The 22193-nt window shown below is 42.0% G+C and overlaps 1 protein-coding gene across 1 annotated transcript in view; it reads right to left on the bottom strand.

Moving 5' to 3' along the window:
• The window catches only part of KIAA2012, a 95859-nt gene that overhangs the window by 48240 nt on the left and 25426 nt on the right, over nucleotides 1–22193 (bottom strand). The window contains 4 exon segments of the mRNA XM_081051822.1: nucleotides 13620–13730; nucleotides 16212–16373; nucleotides 19173–19289; nucleotides 21792–21960. Of these exon segments, the coding sequence (XP_080907948.1) occupies nucleotides 13620–13730; nucleotides 16212–16373; nucleotides 19173–19289; nucleotides 21792–21960 (559 nt within the window).

Here is a 22193-nt window from a genome sequence, read left to right as displayed (position 1 = left end):
AAATTCCAGATTATTAAAAAAAGTTCTTCTCAGCATAAACTAAACCATAAAAGGAAGGACAATTCTCGTCCCTTTATATATCTCTGCTGACCTTTCCTTAAGAATGATATCTAAAAATACTTTATTTTATATGATATGACTCAAGATGCCTATGATTTATGGAGTCTTTGTTGTGTTATAATAAGTTTTGAGTCGGTTTGTTTAATGCAGGAGACCAAGACTTAAGATGGCCTTTTGGTATTGTCATTATCAAATTCTTGGGGCAAAATTTAAGACCTTGTTAATGCTACATGTTTTCTCTTTAAACCTTCCTGGATGGAGGAGGGTGAGATGGGCATATCAAATAGTTGCTCAAGACCTGAGAAAGTCTCCAGGCTAAAGACATACCCCAGGGAGCTCTATTAAAGGAGCCAAATAGACGGATCTAGAAGATATGAGTCAGTCTGAATTTAAATATGGAAATGCCTAGTAAATGCAGTGCAATATTTTTCTTCCAATTTGGGATAACAGATTTTTATTCTTATATCTTCTTAGACCAAGGCTAGCTCAGTCTCAAGGGTGTGGCTTTAGCTTTGGGAACACCAACTACTCTCAAAAGCTCATAAATTAATTTTTATGGAGAGGTCCAATGGTATATGGCAGTTTACCAAGCCCCAAATGGAAGGCAAGCTAGATGATGGAATTTAAATTTAACTTGTGTAACAACAACAATAACAAAAAATCAGCTACATGAGAAGCCCTCCAATCAGGATACTACATCATAAGATTAATAAGGATACCTGTGGTGGATGACTTGTATGAAAGAAAGGAATTCAAAAAAAGAGGCTGCATGTAAAGTGGCCAACCAATTCATGTGGTGGTCTTAATTCTGCAGACAATATTGTTCTCGGTCACTGGCTTTCAAACAAGTATAGACATCTGGTCTCCTAGCCTCTAGTCTTACCCAGTTCAATCCATTCTCTACATAGCTGCGAGAATCATTTCTCTAAAATAGAAATCTGGTTATGTCAATTCCTGCATAAACAGGATCTCAGAGCCTTTGGGATAAATTCTTTAGTTGCTACCTACAGCCCTTCATGGTATAACTCCTGTTTACCCTACCAGCTGCATTTCTTAAACACTCCCTTCCCTGCATGTGCCCTGGGGTTCAGACATTACAAGCTGCTTACATTTTTCCCATGCACCATTTTCTCCCATCTTCACATGGTCTCTTTCTCTGGAACATCCTTTCCTCTTCTCCAATTGGCTAGTTCCTACATATATCCTTAGAAACTCAGTTTAAGTGTCCTCTTCTTTCAAAAGCCTTCTTAATCTCCAGATAAGTCAGCCTGTGCTCAGTCATAGCTCTAAGCACACTCTACTATTATGGATGACTTTAAGTCATGGACTTTGTCTCTCAACTGTATTCTTGTGTCTAGCACAGTATTTGGCATTAGTAGATGGTCAATTAGTATTTGTTGAATGAATGAATGAATGAATAAGCAATCTTTATGTGCTCTGTAAAACAAACTCACTAATTCTTTCTACTGGACATATTCTGATGCTGGTGTCTTCGTTAATTTTCAAATGAGGAATTTTAGAGAACGAAGACAACAGGAAATGAAAATCTTTAGACCACAGGCAGATGTGTGAAAGAAGCAAGAGAAGAAAGTAGGAGGAAAACACATCCTTAAGGAAAACCTCATGCTTTTTTATAATCTTTTTGATGAGAAGGTAATACAAATGTCTAAAGGATGATGAAATAGAAAACAGTATTTATGGATTACCAGTTAATGAAAGTTGTAATTTTTTGATCACTCTGATGGAACAAAAGTTAATAGTCTAAACTTTTTTTATAAGTTGAGAAATATAACTCTCTGTCTCTCTGTCTCTGTCTCTCTCTGTCTCTCTCTCTCTCTGTCTCTCTCTCTCTCTCTCTCTCTCTCTCTCACACACACACACACACACACACACACACACATCTTGAAAACCATACCAGCCTTAAAATACATTGTAAGTACTGCTTCACTGAGCAAGGCCCTGATCTCTCACACATACCATACATTAAGTGAGCAGCAGATCTTGGCTACTTTGGGAGAAAGACGTCTTGAGAATTTCAAGAATCCTTAGATTTGTGAATACCCCTAGTGCATATCATATACCCAATAAAACTAAAGTAGAAATGAAAAACGAGGGGGAGTTCTTTAGACTCTTGATGAGTCTATAAATGAGTCTATAAATAAAGGATAAGAGTACTTTACACAGCTATTTTTTGGCAGAGAATCATCAATTTGTTAGACCACTTCACTTTCTCTTACTTCCGTCACCAGTCCCAGCAGTTGGCCTTCTTTCAAGGGCCATTAAAAAAAAATACACACACACACACACACACACACACACGGTACCAAAAAAATGTATACACATTTTAAGAAAGGAAGAAATTGTATTAAAATTGTGATACTCAATATATACCAATAACAAAAGATGAATACAAGTCACGTGTATATATTTTTTTGGCGTCCCTGGTATATGTATATGACTATATACATATATACATATGGTTATATGTGTATGTGTAAATCAATGTTCTTCTTTTTAAAAAATAACTTCACAAGAGCTACTGCAGATGTTACAATGAGTATAGACCACAACACAGACAGGTGCTTGGTGGTAGGGTAGGTGCACTGACTGGCTTAGTGGTAGTATTCTGTCTCCCCGTCTCATGATGTCTCTTATTTGACTTCACGCCTCTGTAAAATGACAAATTGTATGTGTCTCCAACTCCTGACGTCATTTGCAAATAGTTTAAACTGATCTTCAAGTCCACAAATACCCAAAGTCCACCGTCTGTATGTTTTTTTTTTAAATCCTATCATTTTTATCTGAAAATGTTCATTAAAACCAAATGACTAAAAAGAAAACAAAAAGTCGTAAAAGCTCTATAGGTAATTTCCATGAACAGGTCTTTTAAATTGCTCTTTGAACTCAATTCCAGGGGATCTAAAGTATTTTCAGAGTAATGTTGTATCCATTTTCTTAAAAAAAAAAAGGGGGAGTGTTAAACACAAAGATGTCAGAGTTGTTCATTAGGGTCTTTGAGCAAATCAAGGAAACAAGTTGCCTATATGCTAAGCTCTGAAAGAGGTCTTCTGTGCTTCTAAGAGCAGTCCCATTGTAATGCATTTATTTTCTTGCAAAGACCATGCCCTGCATGGTAGTGAGACTCCCAAGTCAATGTTAAAAAAGCTTGTTTAACCTACATTGTAGCTAAAATCTTTCATTCATCAAATACATGTGAAATACCTACAGCTGGTGTGTGCCAGCTGCATTCTACCAGGTTCTGGTGGTACTAGTGGGTCCCTGCCCTTAGAAAGCTTGCAGTCTCATGGAGAGAAAATTCTAGTAAGACAATTCTGTGAGAGGAGTGCTGTGATGGTTAAGCACCGGGGGCAGTGTGAGCATGTGGAAGAGGCCTGTCACCAAGTCGGTGGAGAGGACTGGGTGGGGGGCACAGAAAAACTGCCTGGAGGGAGATCGACTGGAGAACTAAATTGGGAACTGAAGGGTTAGGAGTTAACCAGAAAAAAGGGTAAAAGTTGGGGGATAACAGAAAGTAGAATGGTGGTTGGCAGGGGCTGGGGTAGCGGGGAGAATGCAGAGGTGTTATTTCATTGGTATAGAGTTTCAGTTTTGCAAGATAAAAAGAGTTCTGGAAATTGGTTGCACAACAAGATGAATTTACTTAACACTACTGTACTGGTCCTTAAAAATGGTTAAGATGGCAAATTTCATGTTATGTGTATTTTACCACAATTTTAAAAAATGTCGGGGTGTAGGAGGAGATCAGGAATTTGTGCTCCAGGCACAGGGAACAGTATTTTCAAAAGCTTGGAAATAAGAAAGAGATTTGCATTAGCCTAAGGTCTTTTAGTTATTAAGAGTAGAGAAGAGAAGGAATAAAAGTTTTCTTTCCCTTTCCTGGATATAGAGCTTGTTATGGGGCAATTCTGAAATAGTCCAAGTTTGTCTTTGGACTAGTTTGTCTACCATTTCTCTTTCTATACTTTTATTCTTCTTCTGCCTCCTTCCCCATATAGCTAATATTTTCTGTTCATCTAAGCCCTCCGGGTACCCCACCAGTCAGGTATGAAGGGTTGAAAAACCCTTAAAACTCTACTTATCCCAAAGTTACCCACCTCTGTTTTTACCCCTATCAGAATTTGTAGTACCTCAGAACAGCTGTTCTCATCTAGGTTGCCAGAGGACAGGCATCTGATTAAATAAATTTTTACTAAAGTGTGAGTGACTAATAGTTTCTGAGTATCAGTATTTTAAGAAAGTACTTCTGAATCCAAAGGGAATCTATTATTATTGAGATTTAAATAGTAGAATAGTAGAGGTGAAATTATACCATTTTTGGCCATATTAGGAAGAATATTTTTGGTCTGGGGAGATATCCCTGTAAATAGCCCCGTCTTGCTTGGAAATCTATCTCAAGAGTTTGGTTCTCCCAAGCAATTTCTTCGTTTTTTTCAGCTTCTCCCCTTTCCCCATATCTCTAAAAGTTGTGAGTAATTTTCAGTGTTACCCACAAAAGGATGTCTGGTGCTGCTTAAGAGGAATTGGAAGGAGAAAAGAACAACAGAAGCTATTTGTTTGTATGGGTCATTTTTAAGTCAGGAACTTCCTAAACTCTCACATATTATCAGATAGAAACGTGCCTATCTTGATTGGCATCACCACTAACCAGGCATAGTGGTAAAAATGCAGGTTCCTATGGTTCAAAACCCAGCTTCAACACTTAGCTGTGTGACCTTGGGCAAGTCACTTAACCCCTCTGAGCCACATTGTCCTAGATGAAAACTGAAGATAATAGAATTCATCTTATATGATTGCTGTGAGGATGAAGTAAAATAATTAATCTAAAGCACTCAGCACAATGTTTGGCATAGCAAAGATAGATAAGAATGGTAGCTATCATTATCATCATCATCATCATCATCATCATTATCATCATCATCATCCTTTATTGGAGGGCTCCTATTTAAGAGCAGCTTTGGCTCAGTTCCAACCAATGAGTGAAAATGAGCAGAACTGACACTGAAACTTCCCACCGTGATCAACATGTCCACCCCAGGAGAATGGCAGGAAATGTAATGCAGAATGCCAGGCTTCCAAGTATTTCTCTGCTTACAGATTTTGAGATTGGTAAGCATATGATTGTGCCTTTTTTCCCTTCTAGTTTTGCAGTCTCTGGCAAAAACAATTCCCTCCCCCCAGCTCTGGCTCCAGCCCTCGATCTGTGGCCTTTCTTCCTGTTACTTTAGCAGGTCCCTCACGCAGGATTCATTGCTGCCTGCCCCAAAATAAGCAGCAAGAAAGACCACACACATTTTCCCATTAATCAAATACTATTTTTAGGAGAGAGAGAAAGTCCCTACATAATCATCTTTTTCCCCTGGTCTGAAGCAGAAGCAGCAATAGCTATGGGTGGAAGATGAACAAAAGTCAATCTATACTCCTAGTTTTTGCTTATTTCTCCATGAGGGAAATGAAATATAAAAGGAGGCTTGGAAAAAGCAGAACTGACCTCAGTCTTCCATTGAAAATACAAGGCTGAGAATCTTTTCCTCTCCGAGAGCTTGTGGCTGTGCAGGCTGAGCTGTGCACAACTCTAGTAGGAGTCAATGTCTACCTCATTATAACGTGAATTGTGCAATGTATGACATGTGGAACCCACAGGACGTCCCTGCAAATTCTCCTTTCTGGGGCCAGCTAAGCATAAGCACTTGGTTCAACTCGACTTCTTTTCTCTCCTAATATTTGCACTGAGACCACAACACACAGGGCTGCCCCTGTGTGGACACTACATTTCTCAGGCTCCCTGAGAAGTGAACCCTCTTTCCTACTTCTTGCTATACGAGTATTTGGGGAGAAATTGTGTGTTTCTGGAAGTCTAGGTATGAAATAATATGTACGTGAGTCAGAGGACATAGAAGAGTAGAGGTGACTTTTTGAGGAAAAGCTAAACGTTTAGGAAACATTAAATGCTAGACCCCTCCTTTTTCATGGCTGATATTTGAACTGACAGATTTGTAGGTTGAAAAGCAATAAGGGTTTTTACATGAGAACATGAAAAACTCAAAAAAGAAGCCATTTTCCTTCCAGGGGAAAACACAAAGTGGATGCCTTGATGCTTTAACCTCGTAATGAATTGGATGGTTTTGAAAATTCGTACATGGCTATCATGGAGAGAAGTTTGACTTAGGATTCAATAAGTATTGAAGAAAATAGTGCTTTTGTTTAAGATGTTTAAGGGCGGAGCCCTGCGGGGACCATGATGCTAAACTATGAGAGAGAAACTTTTGACAGAGCAAGAACATGAAACAGTTAGTGTTTGACATATGCTGTGAAGAGATGCCCAGATTTGAACAGCAGATGTGCTGTGGGGCGCAGTGCATGCAATGACGGGATGACAGGCACGGGATGACAGGAGCCCCAACCTCCAGATGTAGTGCAAATACAAAGGTTGGACCAGGGGAGACACGAGGGATTCTAGCTCATCGGATGCCAGGCAAAAAGACAGACAGGCTTTTCCACAAATGATGTTTTTTTGTGATCTCTTAGTCACTGTGGGTGAGAATTATTCTCCTAGCTGTCCTTGTCAGTCAAAATGAACACTAGTTAAAACAATGCTCTTTTAATGGCTGAAGAGAAACAGGATGACAGACCAGAGAAAGATAGTTAAGGGAGATGTAATAAATTGTAAAGAGGTCAGAGTGGATCTGAAATGAAGGAATGTTTTTTAATGGGAAATTTTGTGTGAGTGTGTGTGTGTGTGTGTGTGTGTGTGTGTGTATGAGAGAGAGAGAGAGAGAGAGAGAGAGAGAGAGAGAGAGAGAGAGAGAGAGAGGTGAGGTGAGGTGAGATGAGATGAGATATCAAGGAGATAGCAGAAGGAAGGAAAAAGTCAGAGGGAATCATAGAAAACTCCAACTAGAAAAGATTTCTAAATCCTCTACCCACTCAAACACATTTCTAAACACATGTATGTATGTATTTATTTATGCTTCATTGTCTCATTACTGATAATAACTATATTGGAGAGGTTGCCAAAAATGAATGTTTGGTTTTATTGATTTGCCAAAGTGTGGTGGGGCTTGGAGAAGCCTGCTCCTTGGTACTTTTCCACCTCGGTGGGCATACATGCAGCCCCATGCATGCACATAACTTAGGCTGCGGGGCAACATGGGATTCTGAGAACCAACACCGGAGAGAGGAAAAAGCCATAATTAGTGTTAATTGTTGACCCTCCAGTTCAGAAATAGATGCTCTGGAGAATGGGAAATGAGAACAAACATTAATTATTGAGTAAGGGACCTTGGAGACAGACACTCTGGATTAAAAGGAGAGAGATAAATTGCATAATGAATGTTAATTTTCCCTCAAAGAATTGAGTGCTCGGTGGTTGGAAGGGAAAAAGAAGCTAAAACAATCATGAAAGAGAAACCTCAATGTGTGTCGGGGTGAGAGGGTGCAGGGGGGTTATACAAACACTTTCCATCACTGCTTACCGCCTTTTGCCCTTTGCTTCACTCACAACTCCCAAGAAATTTGCTATCAGGGTTTTCCTTAGAACTCTTAGGAAGCTCCACCACTTCCCAGAGAGCACGTAAGCCAGAAAACAGCCACATTGCATTACTGACAAACTTAGTGGTGTGTGACAATGGAACTTATTTTTCATGTGTGCTGGTGGGAGTTTGACTTAAAACGAGGGAGATGGCTGGAGCACAGTGCCGGGCAGGAGAGGGTTGTGCCCTGTGGGGGTGACTCAGGCTCCGGGGCCTTAATTGTTGTTTTATCTTAATTAAAATACACGACACACACACATACACCCTCTCCCCAAAGTAATCCTCTTAACCGAAAGTAAAAACAGGAGAAGGTAATTTGAGTAGAAAATTAGAGATAAAAACTGTAGCCAACTTTGTAAAGAGGCTCTACAAACATGTCACTGGCTGTCCCGATTCAGAGCGCTGGTTGACATCCCCACATCTAGTGGGTTGCCCTGGGATCTTTCCTTTGCAACATCTCCTGTATTTGCCCACTGCCTCATCAGCTGTTGTCTAGATGATTCTGCAGTAGCCTGAGCACTCAGCCTTTTCTTTTGCCTGTTTTTTTCATGCTGGCACACACGTTGGGTTGTATGATATCCCTCCTCAAACATCTGTGATTCCTTGTTGCCTAAAAAAAAGCAGCATTTCAGCACTATCCTGGCACAGGAGGCCTTCTCTGGTCTGGCCCTGGCCTGCCTTTCAGCCCCATCTCCCCCCACCCTGCCCTTCCCACCTTCCCTCACGAAGCCCCTCCCAGTCCGTTCCCCCAGTCTCCTCATCATCCCATGAATACCCTGCTTTCCTACCTCTGTGCCTTTGTTCATGCTGCTCCCTCAGCTGGTTATGTCTTTGTCTGTCTGCTGTTTGCCCACTTATACTGTTTCTCGGAGGTCAGTGCAAATGGGGAATTCTCTGCAAAAACCCTTCCTCATCCCCTAGGTTAGAATTAATTGCTCTTTCCTTGAACACCCCTAACTTGTATTGTTTAGGCCTCTATTATAGCACTCATTTCATACCACCTCGTGGTAGAGTTAGTTGCTTGTGAATTTCTTCCCACAGGGCCCAGTGTCGAGCCACCTTGGGGAGCGAGGTAACGAGTGCACAGACCGGCCTGGGCCTGAATCCTGGGACTGAATGCTTTCCAGGTGTTATCAATGGTGCAATGGAGTTAACCTCCTTGTGTTTCAATTTCCTCACCTATGATATGCGAAAATACTCGCTTCATAGGATTATTGGGATGATAGAAAGAAATAACATATTTGAGAAATAACTCTCAATTTTAATACCTTTCCTTCTCCCTTGCACATGGTGGGTGTTCAGTACCTTTTATCCAAGGAGTCAAACACATACATCTTCCCTCTTTTAGGTCCATGATATTTTATATCAGAATTTTACTTAATACTTTACAAGATATCCTGCAAGTATGATCTGGTTTGATTCTCACAAAGCACTGTGAACTAGGCTGGCAGATACTATTATAGCTGCATTATATTAGTTACGGAAAGTGGTAAGCTGCTGTAACAAGGAGACTCCAAAAGATCAAAATTTCTTTCTCTTTCACCTAGGAGTCCAGAGGGAGGTGGGCAGCCCAGGGAGTCTCTGCTCCCCGGCGCTATCTGAGCACCTTGGTTCTTTGTATCTTGTAGCTTCATTATCCCATAGAGTCTGCCCTCTTCCAACTGGTTGAAACTATTTCACCACCACAACCAAGACGAAGGGGAAAGAGTAACACTAGATGCCTACATTCCCTCTGATTCAGAACTCATGTTTGGAAAATGAAAATAAACACAGTCGTGAATTATTGAATGTCTGAGATGATCCTGCTGCAGGATTTAGACAACAGAAGTGCCCTTCTGAGAGACGCTCCTTGGGAAAGGGATGTTTACTTTGTAATAGAGCATTACAGCTGGAAGGAACCTTAGAAATCATCAGTTTAGCATTTTTCTAAAGTGTGTTCCCAAAACTTGATTGTTTTTGCTAAAAAACAATCAAGTATTCAGTGGTCAAATAAGTCGGGGAAGCTTTGCATATCTTCATCTTGAAGGTCCATAATTCACATTATCGTCTTAGAGGCTCTGAAGTCCTGCAGTAAGGAATCTGCTTAACTTCATTCAGCCCACTGGTTTTCCAACCTTATTTGGCCTCAGCACCTCTCTTTTGAAATGTAATTCTTGTGAACTTTATGAGGAATTGGAATTCTACTGGACATATGCTGGGAAGATTGATTCAATCCCAACTCCTCTTTTGCCACCTGAGGAAGCTGAGTTCCAGAGCAGTGAAATTGTTTGTGCCATGAGCACAAAAATCGTGGTGGTAGAGCCAAGACTTGGAACATTTAGTCCAGAATTCTTTCTTCTTCCTCATGCTGCCTCATCTAAAGGACTTCTCCTTTAAATCTCCAGGCAGCTTCACTGAGGCAACAGCTGGTAAGAGAAAGGCTACTCAAGGAAAATCATACTTTTTCAAATATTCCACCAACATGGAAAGAACCTTTTACCCATGGGTGCCCACAACCAACCTTATCACAAATGACAAATGGGGAGAACAAAGAGAAAATCAACCACTTAACATATGTTTGCCCCCAAATAATCAGTGTTTTGAGACCAGCTGGGATATTCCTGGACCCTTTATCTTTCTGTTTACCAAATTGCAGACCATCAGGAAAGGACACCAAGTGCATTATCTATTAGTGAAAACAAATTACCCCCAAATCTAGTAACTTAAAACAATAAACCTTTATTATATCTCACACAGTTTCTGGGGGAATCTGGTAGTGGATTAGGTGTGTGATTCTGGTACAGAGTCTCTCATGAGGCTGCAGTTACTAAGTCAGCCAGGGACGCAGTCATCTGAAGGTTTTACTAGGGCTGGAGCACCTCCTGTTCAGGTAGCTCATTCACAAGCCTAGAGAGTTTATTCTGGCTGTTGGTAGGGGGCTCCGTTCCTTGCCATGTTGACCTCCCCATTAGACTGCTTGAGGGGCCTCATGACAGCATGCTGGTTGGCTTTCCTCAGAGTGAGTAATCCAAGAGAGAAAGCAAGGAGGAAGTGCCTTTCATGACCCAGTCTCAGAATTCACCCACTATCACATCTGTTATGTACTGTGTTTACAAGAAGTGAGGCACTATGTCCAGCTCACACTGAAGAGGAGAATTGGGCTCTCCCTTTTGAAGGAACACGTGTCAAAGAACGTATAGACATATTTTCAAACCACCACACCAACAAGAGTTGCAAGAGAGACGGATGCTAATTACATTATCAAAATAAGACACATTTAGGGGGTGAAAATCCATTTAGCACAAGAACTAGTGCTAACTGGAAACTCTGAAAGAGATCAAGAATTTAAATTTGCATGAGACCCAAAAAGTCCTAAATCATTGGCAGAGACATTCTTGAACGTCTTATAGTAAAAAACTTCTGAACAAAAGAATTCCTGAAAGAAAACTTCTATAGCTGCCACTGCAATTAGACTAGATAAAGGATTCGAATCAAGGATAAGCAATTTAGAAAGCATATCGAATGTTTTGACTTGTATCGTTCCAAGTTAATTTTTCCTTTCTTAAGCCTTTGAATTATTAAGTGTTGCAATATCCTAACATGACCAAGAGTGTCAAATTCCAGCTCTAGTCTTCACATCTTTTTTCTCTTTTTCTGAAGTTTTATATTCATTTCTCTATGCTGTCTGAACAGCAAGATATCATGATCTAATTGCCTAAGAATTTATTTCCAAATAGATGTTGACAAAGTCTGAAAGTCTCAGAAAGATCAGACAGATCGTATTCCCTCCTGTACTTAAGTGTTTTTTAAGTTAAAACAAACAAACAAAAAAACCAGCTATGATCCCAAAAGAACTTTCCTTAGTGGCACCTGGTGTATTCAGTCAATCAACAAGCGTTTCTTGAACATATGATAAAAATAAAAGGTTCTCTAGGACTCATATAATATATTTGGGAGCTAAACAGAAAACAGATGCAGATAAATTCAATAATCACAAAAGTGGGAGTGAAAGGAATGAGCTGAGACTACATCTAGGCAGTTCTATGAAATGAGGTGGATTTATTAAGGAAAGTGTCCCAGAAACGATAAGCCTTCCCCTATTGTAAATATTTAGGGGAACTTGGGCAAAGGCTGAGAGATAAGAGAAGGAAGGCTGAGCCATCAAAGAGGATGAGAAAAGGGTGAGTCTGAAAATAGTGGGAGATCAGACTGGAAGGGCAGGTGGGATGGTGACCAAGGTGGATTTGAACAAACTGAGCTGCAAAGAGTTTGATGTGGTTGGAGCAAATCCTTTGCAAGAGTCAAAAAATTTGTTGTAGTATACTGCTTCTCAAAACAAAATAACAAACATTTCCTATTAATAGAGACTCTGAGAAAGCTACATCTGTTCTGTGGACCCTTATAGGGAGATGTGGGTTTCAGGTCCTGCCTCACCTTCCAGGGCACCATCTAATAACCATCAAGACCGAAGGTCTACCCACTGTATATGGTGGAAAGGCTAGAGAGAGGCCAGTGACGGACTGACTCATTCATTCATTCATTCATTCATTCATTCATTCATTCATTCAACAAGCTCACAGTGAATGCCTTTAGGTTTGAGAAACAAGTAGGATTAAATATATTGTTCAGGGAACTGGGACAAGATGGCAGACAGTCTCTATTCAGCGTAAGTTTCATCTCTCTCTCTCTCTCTCTCTCTCTCTCTCTCTCTCTGTTTTGTGTAGAAATGATTGATAGATTTTCAATGAACATTTATCGTGATCCTGCTCTGTATGTTTCAGGCACTATTGCTAGGGCCTGGGTATAGTGAAATGACCGAAACCTCAAATCAACAATGTGGCAACAAACTTAAATATTTGACTTAAATATTTTCTGTTATGCTTCTGGCTTTCATTTTGCCCAAAGGAGAGCTACTTCTCCTGGAACAGAGTGGACAAATGTGCAGCAGGTGAACGGAATCGTATTTGCTTTCCAGCTGTTGTACCAGCTGTGTCACACTGACAGTGGCTTCCACCTGTCTAACTCCTGCTTCTGCCAATTCAGAACCAAGTTATTTTTATACTGGTATCATGGTATAACCCAAGTGGTGATGGAAGTTCTTTAACATTGAATTTGGAACCAAATATAGTCTAGTTTCTGGAAGCCCACGTACTGGGTGATTAGTTCAATAGCAACAGACACCAACATGAAAAATGCAGCAGTAATTAAGGAACTTCTCAGCTGCTGGTGGTAGAGGAACCGATCCCCTCATTTCAGATGGGATGAGAAACCTTGGACACAGGGAGGGACTTACCCAAAGTCACTGACAACTAGAGGACAAGCTGGAGCTACGCAAATCTCCAGGCTCCAAATCCATGCTCAGCCAGTCATGATGTAACCCACCAAACGAGCATAGATTTTAATCTCCCTCAGCAAGAGGCCTGCTGGCTGTACGACTCAGACTTATACATCCTGATGGTTCCTGGGTGGTTGACACTCATCACCTTCTGATTTCATTCTTTTTTTTTTTTTTTCCTGTTGCAAAATGGCTGCTGCCCAGAGCCAGCATCTCTTTTCCAAAAAGTTAATGTGCCAGACGGGATTTTGGAAACTGCCTTGAGGTCTGTCAGGAGCCAGATGATTCACAGCCATGAACCAACGCACATAACAAGGGTACCTGATTGGATTACCAATTAGCCACCTCCACCTCTGGAGGTTGCTTGGAAAGAAGAGAAAGGGCGGTATTTAGTTTGGGCAAATACCAAAAGGGCTTTATCATTCTCATCAAGGCATCAACACGGCACATTAGACCTCCTCTAAGCCATTCCACGGGACCTTCTCTCTCCAGATGCTCCAGCAAGAGTAAACTTGTTATGCAAACATTGGGTTATTATGTCTGAGCTACAGAAGCACCTTTGTGTCAGCGAGAAGGGAGAAACTGGCTGACTTGCATGTGTTTTTAATGATGCCTCTGCTGCTGGGAAGTTTTCAAAGGTACAGGTAAAATCTTCCCCTATGAAAATGAGGCTGACCTGGGATATATCATCTTACCTTCATCCGACAGAAGTTTCTTGGTTTGGGTAGGTGCTGGGAGGTAAAGGCAGACTTTTTCTCCATCTGCACCCAGCAAGAAGTGTCCCAGTGTGGGGTCTCTGGACTCTTCTTGAAAACAAGCACAAGCGTGGGCAATGTTAGTTAGCAGCAGTGCAGGGAGGGAGGCTGAACCTGGACTGAGCTCCCTGACTCCTAGTGGGGAATTGCTGGTGTGCTCAGGGCTTTGCCGGACCAGAGGGTCAGTCCTATCCCTGGGATTCGCCAGAGCAGAGCCATTATTTAGGAGGTTAAGGTGGGATGACCAGAGTGGAGCTGCCACTAGCTTATACCATGATTTTGTGAGAGTCTGGAAGAGGTGACCCGTTTGGGTTTAAGCAGTCCCACAGGGGCCAGGGTAGGCTGGAGAGGGGCACCTTATACAAAGGAAAGGGAGCCCCTTCCTCTAGGTGAGTGTAGCCCTGGGTGATTCTAGCCTCTGCTTTCCTTCTCTTTGTGCAGTGCTCTGCCATGCCCTCTGGACCAAATGCTGGGACTGTTGAGTGACTCCAGGGGGCTCAGGCCAAGAAGGAAAAGGAAGCTATGTCTCCCTCAGTTGCTTAGAACAATTGAAGGTATTTGTTTAACTTTACCTTCCCCATCTCCAAGGCAAAAGGATCAGGAATAGAGTTGGTCACCTGCGAAGAACATGTTTACAAGTACACAAACTCATACACACACACACACACACACACACACACACAGAGGCATGATATGCACACATGGACACACGACTCACATATTTACCCAGAGATGTGCACACACATACATGTACGTATGCACACCCATGAGGCAAGCATGCACAGACATGCACAGCCACACACAGGCAGGTGTCTGTGCATGTGCACACACATACCAGATGTGAACAAGGACACACACATCAATACAGGTGCCTTGTGTGCAGATATGCGTGCATACCTGCAGTCGCACACATGCATACACAGTGTGCATGCGTGCACACCAGCACAGACATATATTCACATCGACATATAAGCGCACACATACCCTTACACAAATATGTGCCCTTCACTTACACACCTTCACTTACACACACCCAACCTACACACTTGAGGTTTCAGGCTGCACTCTTGTCATAGTCATGGCCCTGGTCTTCATTCTAATCAGATTCTCCCTTTATAAGGATGGCTGAGTAAGAAAGTGAGTGTGTGTGTGTGTGTGGGGGGGGGTGATTTGTCCTGGATTAGACAACCTCCTAGGAATGCCCTTGGTGCTGTCATGCAGTAACTAAAGTTTGGTTCATTTGTATCAAAATGAAGAGAGCATTATTACCATGCAAGGATAAAAGGGAAGGGTTTGTCAAAGAAAGGTTCTGTCTCTGGAGTGATTTACACAGAACAACGAACCATGATGTCTTTGGGGGAAGAGAGAGAGAGAGAGACAATTAGTTGGAAGGAGGGAAGAGGTTTAATTTTGACCATTTCAGCCTTAAACAGAAAAGCTGCCAACACAATGGAGTTACGTGTTTAATTGTGGATCTATGTATTTAACTTATGCTTACAAGTCTTCAAGTATACATGTTTGGAGGGGGTGTGCAGGGCAGGGGGGGGGAACTGATTTAAATAGTGAGGCATCCGTCTGTGAGTGAGCATGAGGTGAAAATAAAAGACGTGATACCTGTTGTCTTCTCAGTGGCCCTCAGTTCCCACGAGCCTCTCAGTATTTCTTGCAGCCCTGAGTGTGATTCTGCTGTTAACAGATACTTTTTTCACGTTGTCTGGCTCCCAAACACACACCATCTCCTTCATCTGGTGCTCAACTGGAGAAAGCAGCCCAAGACTCCAAAGAGGGAGGAATAGCTGGCTGGGCTGCACTTTCTGGTCTGTCTCCAGCATAGCACCCCCCATGGGATTTTCAGGGGCAATTTGGACTCGAAGCAATTTTAGCTTTATGAGCTGCTTTTAAATCAAAGTCCCCATGGAAGCTGTTACTATACTGTCTTTGCATTATTGCTCTTGTATAAGCATCTTACACTCCTCCTAGACTGTCAGCTTTTAAGGATAAGAAGGGGCTAAGTGAGGCTAAGTTATAGAGGGTGTGACCCTTAAGTAGAAATCTGGAGTCCTTCTCTCTCTGTGAACAGCCTCAGGCTCTACCCTGGGCTGGAGGGTGACTTCTCTCCTCGGCATTTCCTATCGGTAGTGTCTGTCACCAGGCTCCCTTGCCCCAGGAGGGTTATGGCTCGGAGTTGAGTCTGCCTGGAGTTGAGTCTGCCTGGTAAATCCATTAGCATGTCTCCCTGCAGAGTGCAGGGAGCTGTGTCATCACATGCTGCTTCCAGGCGTGAGGAAAGCACAGAACAGCTTGGCAGAGCGTGTTGGTGCAGCAAACCCTTAAAACATGTACTGACTCTTAAGGAATATGCATGGTGAATAGTAATCCCACTGACATCGTCGGAAGCACTGCCGCTATCCCCTTTTCAATGGGGTGGCTTTCAGACAGCTTATACGAAGGTTGCCTCTTGGCTCCAGAAGATGATTAAAAGGAGCCCAAAGCCACAGACAAGCCAAGGGGAGTTCACCTCAGGGTGATTACCTTGTCCTTCTGCTGGGAGTGTTCCCCTGGACTGTGTCTCATTCAGGATGTCTGTAGGGCTGCTGGGGCCTGACTTCCTGCAGCCCCTCTGGCCCTCTGAACTTTTTCTTTCTTTGATCAGGGACAGTGGTGGAGTCACACTGTGGGGTGGGACATCATTATCTTCAAAAGCAAAAGGAGAAAAAGCATGAGTGAGAGAACTTCTGTATCAGTAAGAAGGAGAAGGAACCTCTTTTCTAACTTGGTTTATGGTTCTTAGTGTGTAGGATGGCTTATTCCACTCATTCTCAAGTTCATCCCTCTTTTCCAGCTCTACTAAGAGCAGAGGCTAGTTATCTCCCATGGCCAAGGTGACAGTTTGCTTGGCTAGAAGAGTGCTCAGTTGGGGAGCCTCCAAGAACTGGGAGGAATTGAGCTGTGATGGTTGTTCTCATTTTATTGATGGACTCCTAAGATACAAGAAAGACTAGGGAGGCTGCAGAGTCCTTCCAAGGGCTCTAACTAGGGGACCCAAGCTTTAGAACTCATGGGATTATTGGCTACAGAGTTCCAACCACAAAGCAATATCTGTAAGCAAAACCAATGATTACATGGCTCTTCAAGGTCACATTACCTCCTCCTCAAGGTCATAAAGTTCAAAGTAGCACGCTGCAGATAGTAGTCACAAGGTAATGGCATTGATGATAAAGCTCCACAAAGTCGGTCCTTCCCTCTACCTCTGTTCTTTCTTTCGCTAACTCTTCTCAAAACCAGAGGGGACTGTTCTAGGGAGGGTGAAACCCAGTAATCTAAGTGATTGAGACCTTGTCCTAATCTTATTCAGAGAGAGTGGTCTTTATTTCATGTTCAATACACTGTTGCTCTTTGTGTTTAGAAGATGGTTTCCCACACAGTCTCAAAATATCACCGACTACTTATTTATTACAGGGGGGAAAAAAGTATGTTTATAATGGAGATATTTAGCAGATACCACATTTAGCCAAACAATGAAATTTAACATCACCTATAATGGAACAAGTTATCACAGATGAAATACATATAAAGGGATATTTTGTGTCCCTTGATGTGATGTGCTGAGAAGGACACAACCTCACCTATCTGCTATTCTTGCCAAAAATATTTGATCAGAATCTAATCACAAGGAAACAAACACATCTAAATTGAAGGTAATTTTGTAAAGCAACTAGCCTATCCTCTTCAAAAATGTCAACGTCATGAAAAACAAGACTGGGGCACTGTTCTAGAGTAAAAGATTCTAAAGAGAAGTGACAACTAAACGCAATGCATGATCCTTAGTTGAATTTTGGATTGATTGGGGAAACAAACTATAAGGAAAAATATTGGCATAATTACAGAAATTTGAAGATGGATTATGTGTTAGAAAATAGCATTATGTGTGAATTTTCTTGATGATGATCATTGCATTGAGGTTATGAGGGAGAATATCATTGCTCTTAGGATATACATGCCGATAAAGGATAAAATGTACATAGTCCACAACTTACTCTCAGATGGTTCAGCAATAAAATAAAATGTGTATGGGCATAAATAGAAACCGGCTTCATTTTTATGATGTTAGAGGTGAAATAATCCAGGTCTGTGCAGCCTCTGAGGCAATAGGACAGTCCTGCTTACCAGCTCTAAGCACCCTTGTTCCAGGGACCTCTATATGGAAATCTTGCCTCTTTGGACTCCTTTCTTTATGCATTTCCTACTAGGTGGGTCACATACTGACCTAACTCACACCAAGGTATTAGGGTCTCCTTAGACTAGCTTCCGCCAGGCAGGTGGCAGAGGATGGACAAGCTCGAGATACTCGGTCCCTGGGGGACACAGCACTCAAAACAAGTGGAGACAATACCCAAGTGTGAGCGGAGCATACCCAAGACGAAATTCACCGCAGTTGCCATTGATCTCAGTGGCTCAGGCTGTGCTCCTGGTGTCATGGCCCACAGGTAGAAAGCTGCGTTCCTACCTGTTTGCAGACAGAGCACCCTTGCCCATGTCCGATTTTTTTTTAAAGGAATTTTCAAAGTCTTTAGGATGATTAACTCTCACTTAAAGATGGAGTAAATAAGCCCTTGACTTAATAATCAGAGGAAGTTCTCAAAACCAAAATGTCCTCAGAAGGTCCTAATCTGGGTTCAGATTCTGGCACCAGAGGGCCTGAGCTCCAGTGGCCAGCTGGGCCAGCTGTGTGGCCTCAAACAAATTACTTATCTTTCAGGGCTTCAGTTTTCTGATCTGTGAAATCAGGGTAGGATTGTTGTAAGGAGGAAATGTGATACTATGCGTTAAAAATTAAGGACAGTGCCTGGCACAGAGGCGGAACTCCTTAAATACTAATGCTTGTCCTTCTGCTTCTGATTACCAACGGTCAGAGATCACCTAACGTCTGTGATACTGTCATCTTGCACTTGTCCTTTTGGAAAAGAGGTGTGTTTTTTTTCTTTCTGAAAATGGGGAGCTTTCTAAGTATGGTCCTTTATCTTCAACCTATCCAACACATATAAATATACACCCACATGTATAATTTCAAATGCACATGCGATGTTTTGAAAGATTGGAGTGAGGGTTTTTAATCGATATTGTGGACTTTTTTAATGAATAAATACATATTCCTAAACAGATTAGAAATGAAATTTTGTTGGTTAAAAATGTAGAATAAACTGTGGGGCATGCAGTACATTTTTAATAAGTTTGGTGCTGTTTTACATCTGCAACTGGAAAATATAAGTGGGGGATGATAACGAGATCTTATGAGCTAGACACTAAGCTGGTTTTACTGCAGCACCTTGGTGCAGGCAGCTGCTGCCTGGATAAAAGCCATCTTCAAGTGGCCAGGGAGGAGCTAACCTCCCTTCCAGCCTCCTTTTCCATTGGTGAGGACCCTTGCGTGTCTTGCCTTGCTCCCCTTTGAGGTGAGACTCCTGTGGGACGCTGGAGAGGGGGAGTAGCTACCTTGAGGTGAGAGCATGTCCCTGTCCGAGTCCACTGTTAACTCCCGCAGCTTCAGGGGGGGTCTCCATAAAGGACTGGCTTCTTCTGTTTCTGGTCCTGACTCAGGATGTGGAGCACCTGTGAGTTGAGGAGAAAGCAAAGTTGTAGTAAATGTCTGTGGTTTTTGCCAGCTGCCTCTTTTTTGGGTGGTGGGGGAGAGGACTCATCTCTTTCTTGCTTACGCCATATGGTTTGGGTGGAGCTGTGTCCATTCCTTGACTCCAGGGACAGGCATGTGGCTGAAGCCAGGCTAAGGAGTACCGCATTGCCTTAGCCACAGTGATTGGGTCCAGGCTGTGCACATAACCCAATCAGAAGCTATTCCAGTACTTTTGCAAGAGCTTTCAGAGGCATAGCCTTTCTACTGGAGTTCACAAGTAGGAGGTTAGCATGACATTGCAGGAGACCATCTTTACCACCACATGGGGATAGGCTGCTTGAGAGGAAAGCTAACAGAGCTGAGAGACTTATACAAATGGTGCCCAGATGACATTTTCTGAGGCCTGGCTCCAACTGGGTCTGGAGTTAGCTCTTCCTTGCACTACCCAATTACATCAACTAATACATTTCTTTTTTACTTAAGACATGTTGAGTTAGTCTTCTGACACTTGTTACTGAAAGAATTCTCACTGACATACAAAAGTAGAAAGACCTCAGTGGATTCACTTTCTCTGTACTTTATTCCTGTTTTTCATTTGGCAGTGTGTTGGCAAGCTCAGGGTATCTAATAGCTTTAAGAATCTGGTTCATGATGGCCAGGTGGTCTTCCCGACCTTCTTGCCAGGGTTATCATGCTAAATAGTCAGGATTTTACCTAATCCCATTAATAGTCTTGTTTTGATGCGTATTATGCATATCTTTTTATTCTGATATCTCGGACCTTACTAGTGAAACTGTCCCTCCCAGTGCTAGCCAATTCCTAGAGATAATAAAGGACCACTTATGAGCATGACTTTCATATGCAAACCAACCAATCCGGAGCCCCTAACCCCAAACTACTTCCTTTATGGAGCTCTTACACTCCCAGGCCACTATCCATCTGCCCTAAGCACCCCAGGGGTCAGGTACCAGACCATGAGGGATGACCACTGTGCCCAGAAACCACCAAAACTATTCAAACTTGCCAATCCGAAACCTGCTTAACCTGCTTCTCTTGCCTCACTGCAAAAAGAGGGAGATAAAAGTTCCTTCTTGCAAAAACTGCAATAAAGACTCTTGCCCATTCCCATTCCCCCAGCCCTTCTGCCTCCTAACCGATCTGGTGCTTTCCCATGTGGCCCTGCATGGCATGGCATAACACCTCCTTTCAGGAACTGGGAGGAAATGGAAACTCTCTTTTCAATGGCAATTGTCTCCTGATCTGTTGCCCGCACCATACCTGAATAAGAAATAATAAAACCTACATTTAAAATACTGTGTATTTTTTTAAGAAGCTAAATCATTTTTTTTGAAGCACAAAATCTACATACAATGAAATGCACAGGTCTTAAGTGTACAATTTAATGAGTTTTGAAAAATGTATATATCCACACAACTAGCCAAGATTTAGAATACTTTTATCACCTCAGAAGTTCTGTCATATACCCTTCCATTGACTGGTCTTTTAAGCTCAACAATTAGGCATTCTTCTTCATAGTGAGAATTTCAAACAGCCTTAGAACAAAACCTTTCTGAGAAATCAGGGAAAGTGTTTGCTGAGAAAGCTCAGAACTAAGACCCCCTCAAAACTGGAGTCAGCTGTTTAGTCACCTTTAGTCTCAGGCTGCCCAGAGAAGTTCCAGCAGTGAGAATGTATCTTAGACAAGGGAGCTGTGGAATGATTTGTGAAGGTCAGGAAGAATTTCTCCTTGGAGTGCAGGGTTAGTGTTCTCTCAGAAGTCTCCTCCAAAAAGTCTTCCTAAATCCCCACTTGGAACTGATTTCTCCCTTAACCATACATTCTTAACACTTTGCTTACAAGCACATTTGTGCTCTGACAAGGATCTTAGAGATCATCTAACGTTATTTAATAACCTAATTCAAAATCAGGAAAATGGTTGTTCAGACAAAGTTTTATCTTTCTTTTATAAAATGAAGCTCCAATATCCAAATATCCTTTTTACCTTGGCTGCCAGGAAACTCAATTAACTTTGGTGCTTACCCAATGCAATGAATTCATCCCAGATATCTGATAACATCTATTTTTCTCCTCCTTTTAACCTGTTTTGTTTTTGGTTTTGTTTTTTGCTTTCCATGTTAGTTGGTATTGTATTTATTTTTTTATAAGCTGCCAGAAAATTCTTGTACCTTTATAACACCTGTGGTGCATTGGACTTATTTATGTGTATACCCATCCTTCTTTCTCTTTCACAGTATAGCAAAGTGCACTGTTTAAAGAAGGACTCAATAAATATGTAAAAAATTGAGTTGACTACGACCGGAAGAGACCTACTAGATTTTACCCTTTTTTCTCCTTTTAATAGAAAGTTCTCTAAAAGGGATGACTCTGGAGAGGGTCAGCCATGATTTAGGAGAGGATGGCATTAGCAGGACCCACATTCCCATCCTTCCCTCAGGAGCACCCATCCACAGATGACCTACCTCTTCTTTGTGCTTTCTTTTTTGGGGGGTGTTGGGTGTGGAAATTAATCTCCACTGGGAAGATGAGAAGGTCTGCTGGGGGCTCATTGGCTTTAAATCGACTCCTCAGGGGGTCCAGGACTCTGGGTTTTTCTTCTGAGATAGGAGGTAATTTCAAAGCCTTTGAAGCCTGGAGAAAATTTAAATACAAAACAAAAACCAACATGGCAGATATTCAAACCCTGCTGCCTCCAGGGGACAAACGACATTGTATCTTACTGTATTTCTAGTACCAAGAGCAGCTGGGTGTAGCTTCAGTACCACTGCGGGGAAGTAAATCTAACCAGCCGGGCATCTTACTAGAGTGGTTCTGCGTTGCTTGGGACCTTGGCTTTTCCCCAGTTAATCCAGCTTCTCATTCTT

Source organism: Rhinolophus hipposideros (assembly GCF_964194185.1).
Source record: "Rhinolophus hipposideros genome assembly, chromosome: 6".
Taxonomy (NCBI): domain Eukaryota; kingdom Metazoa; phylum Chordata; class Mammalia; order Chiroptera; family Rhinolophidae; genus Rhinolophus; species Rhinolophus hipposideros.
Note: the sequence above shows the minus strand (reverse complement) of the source record. Positions and strands in the feature narration are given on the sequence as shown.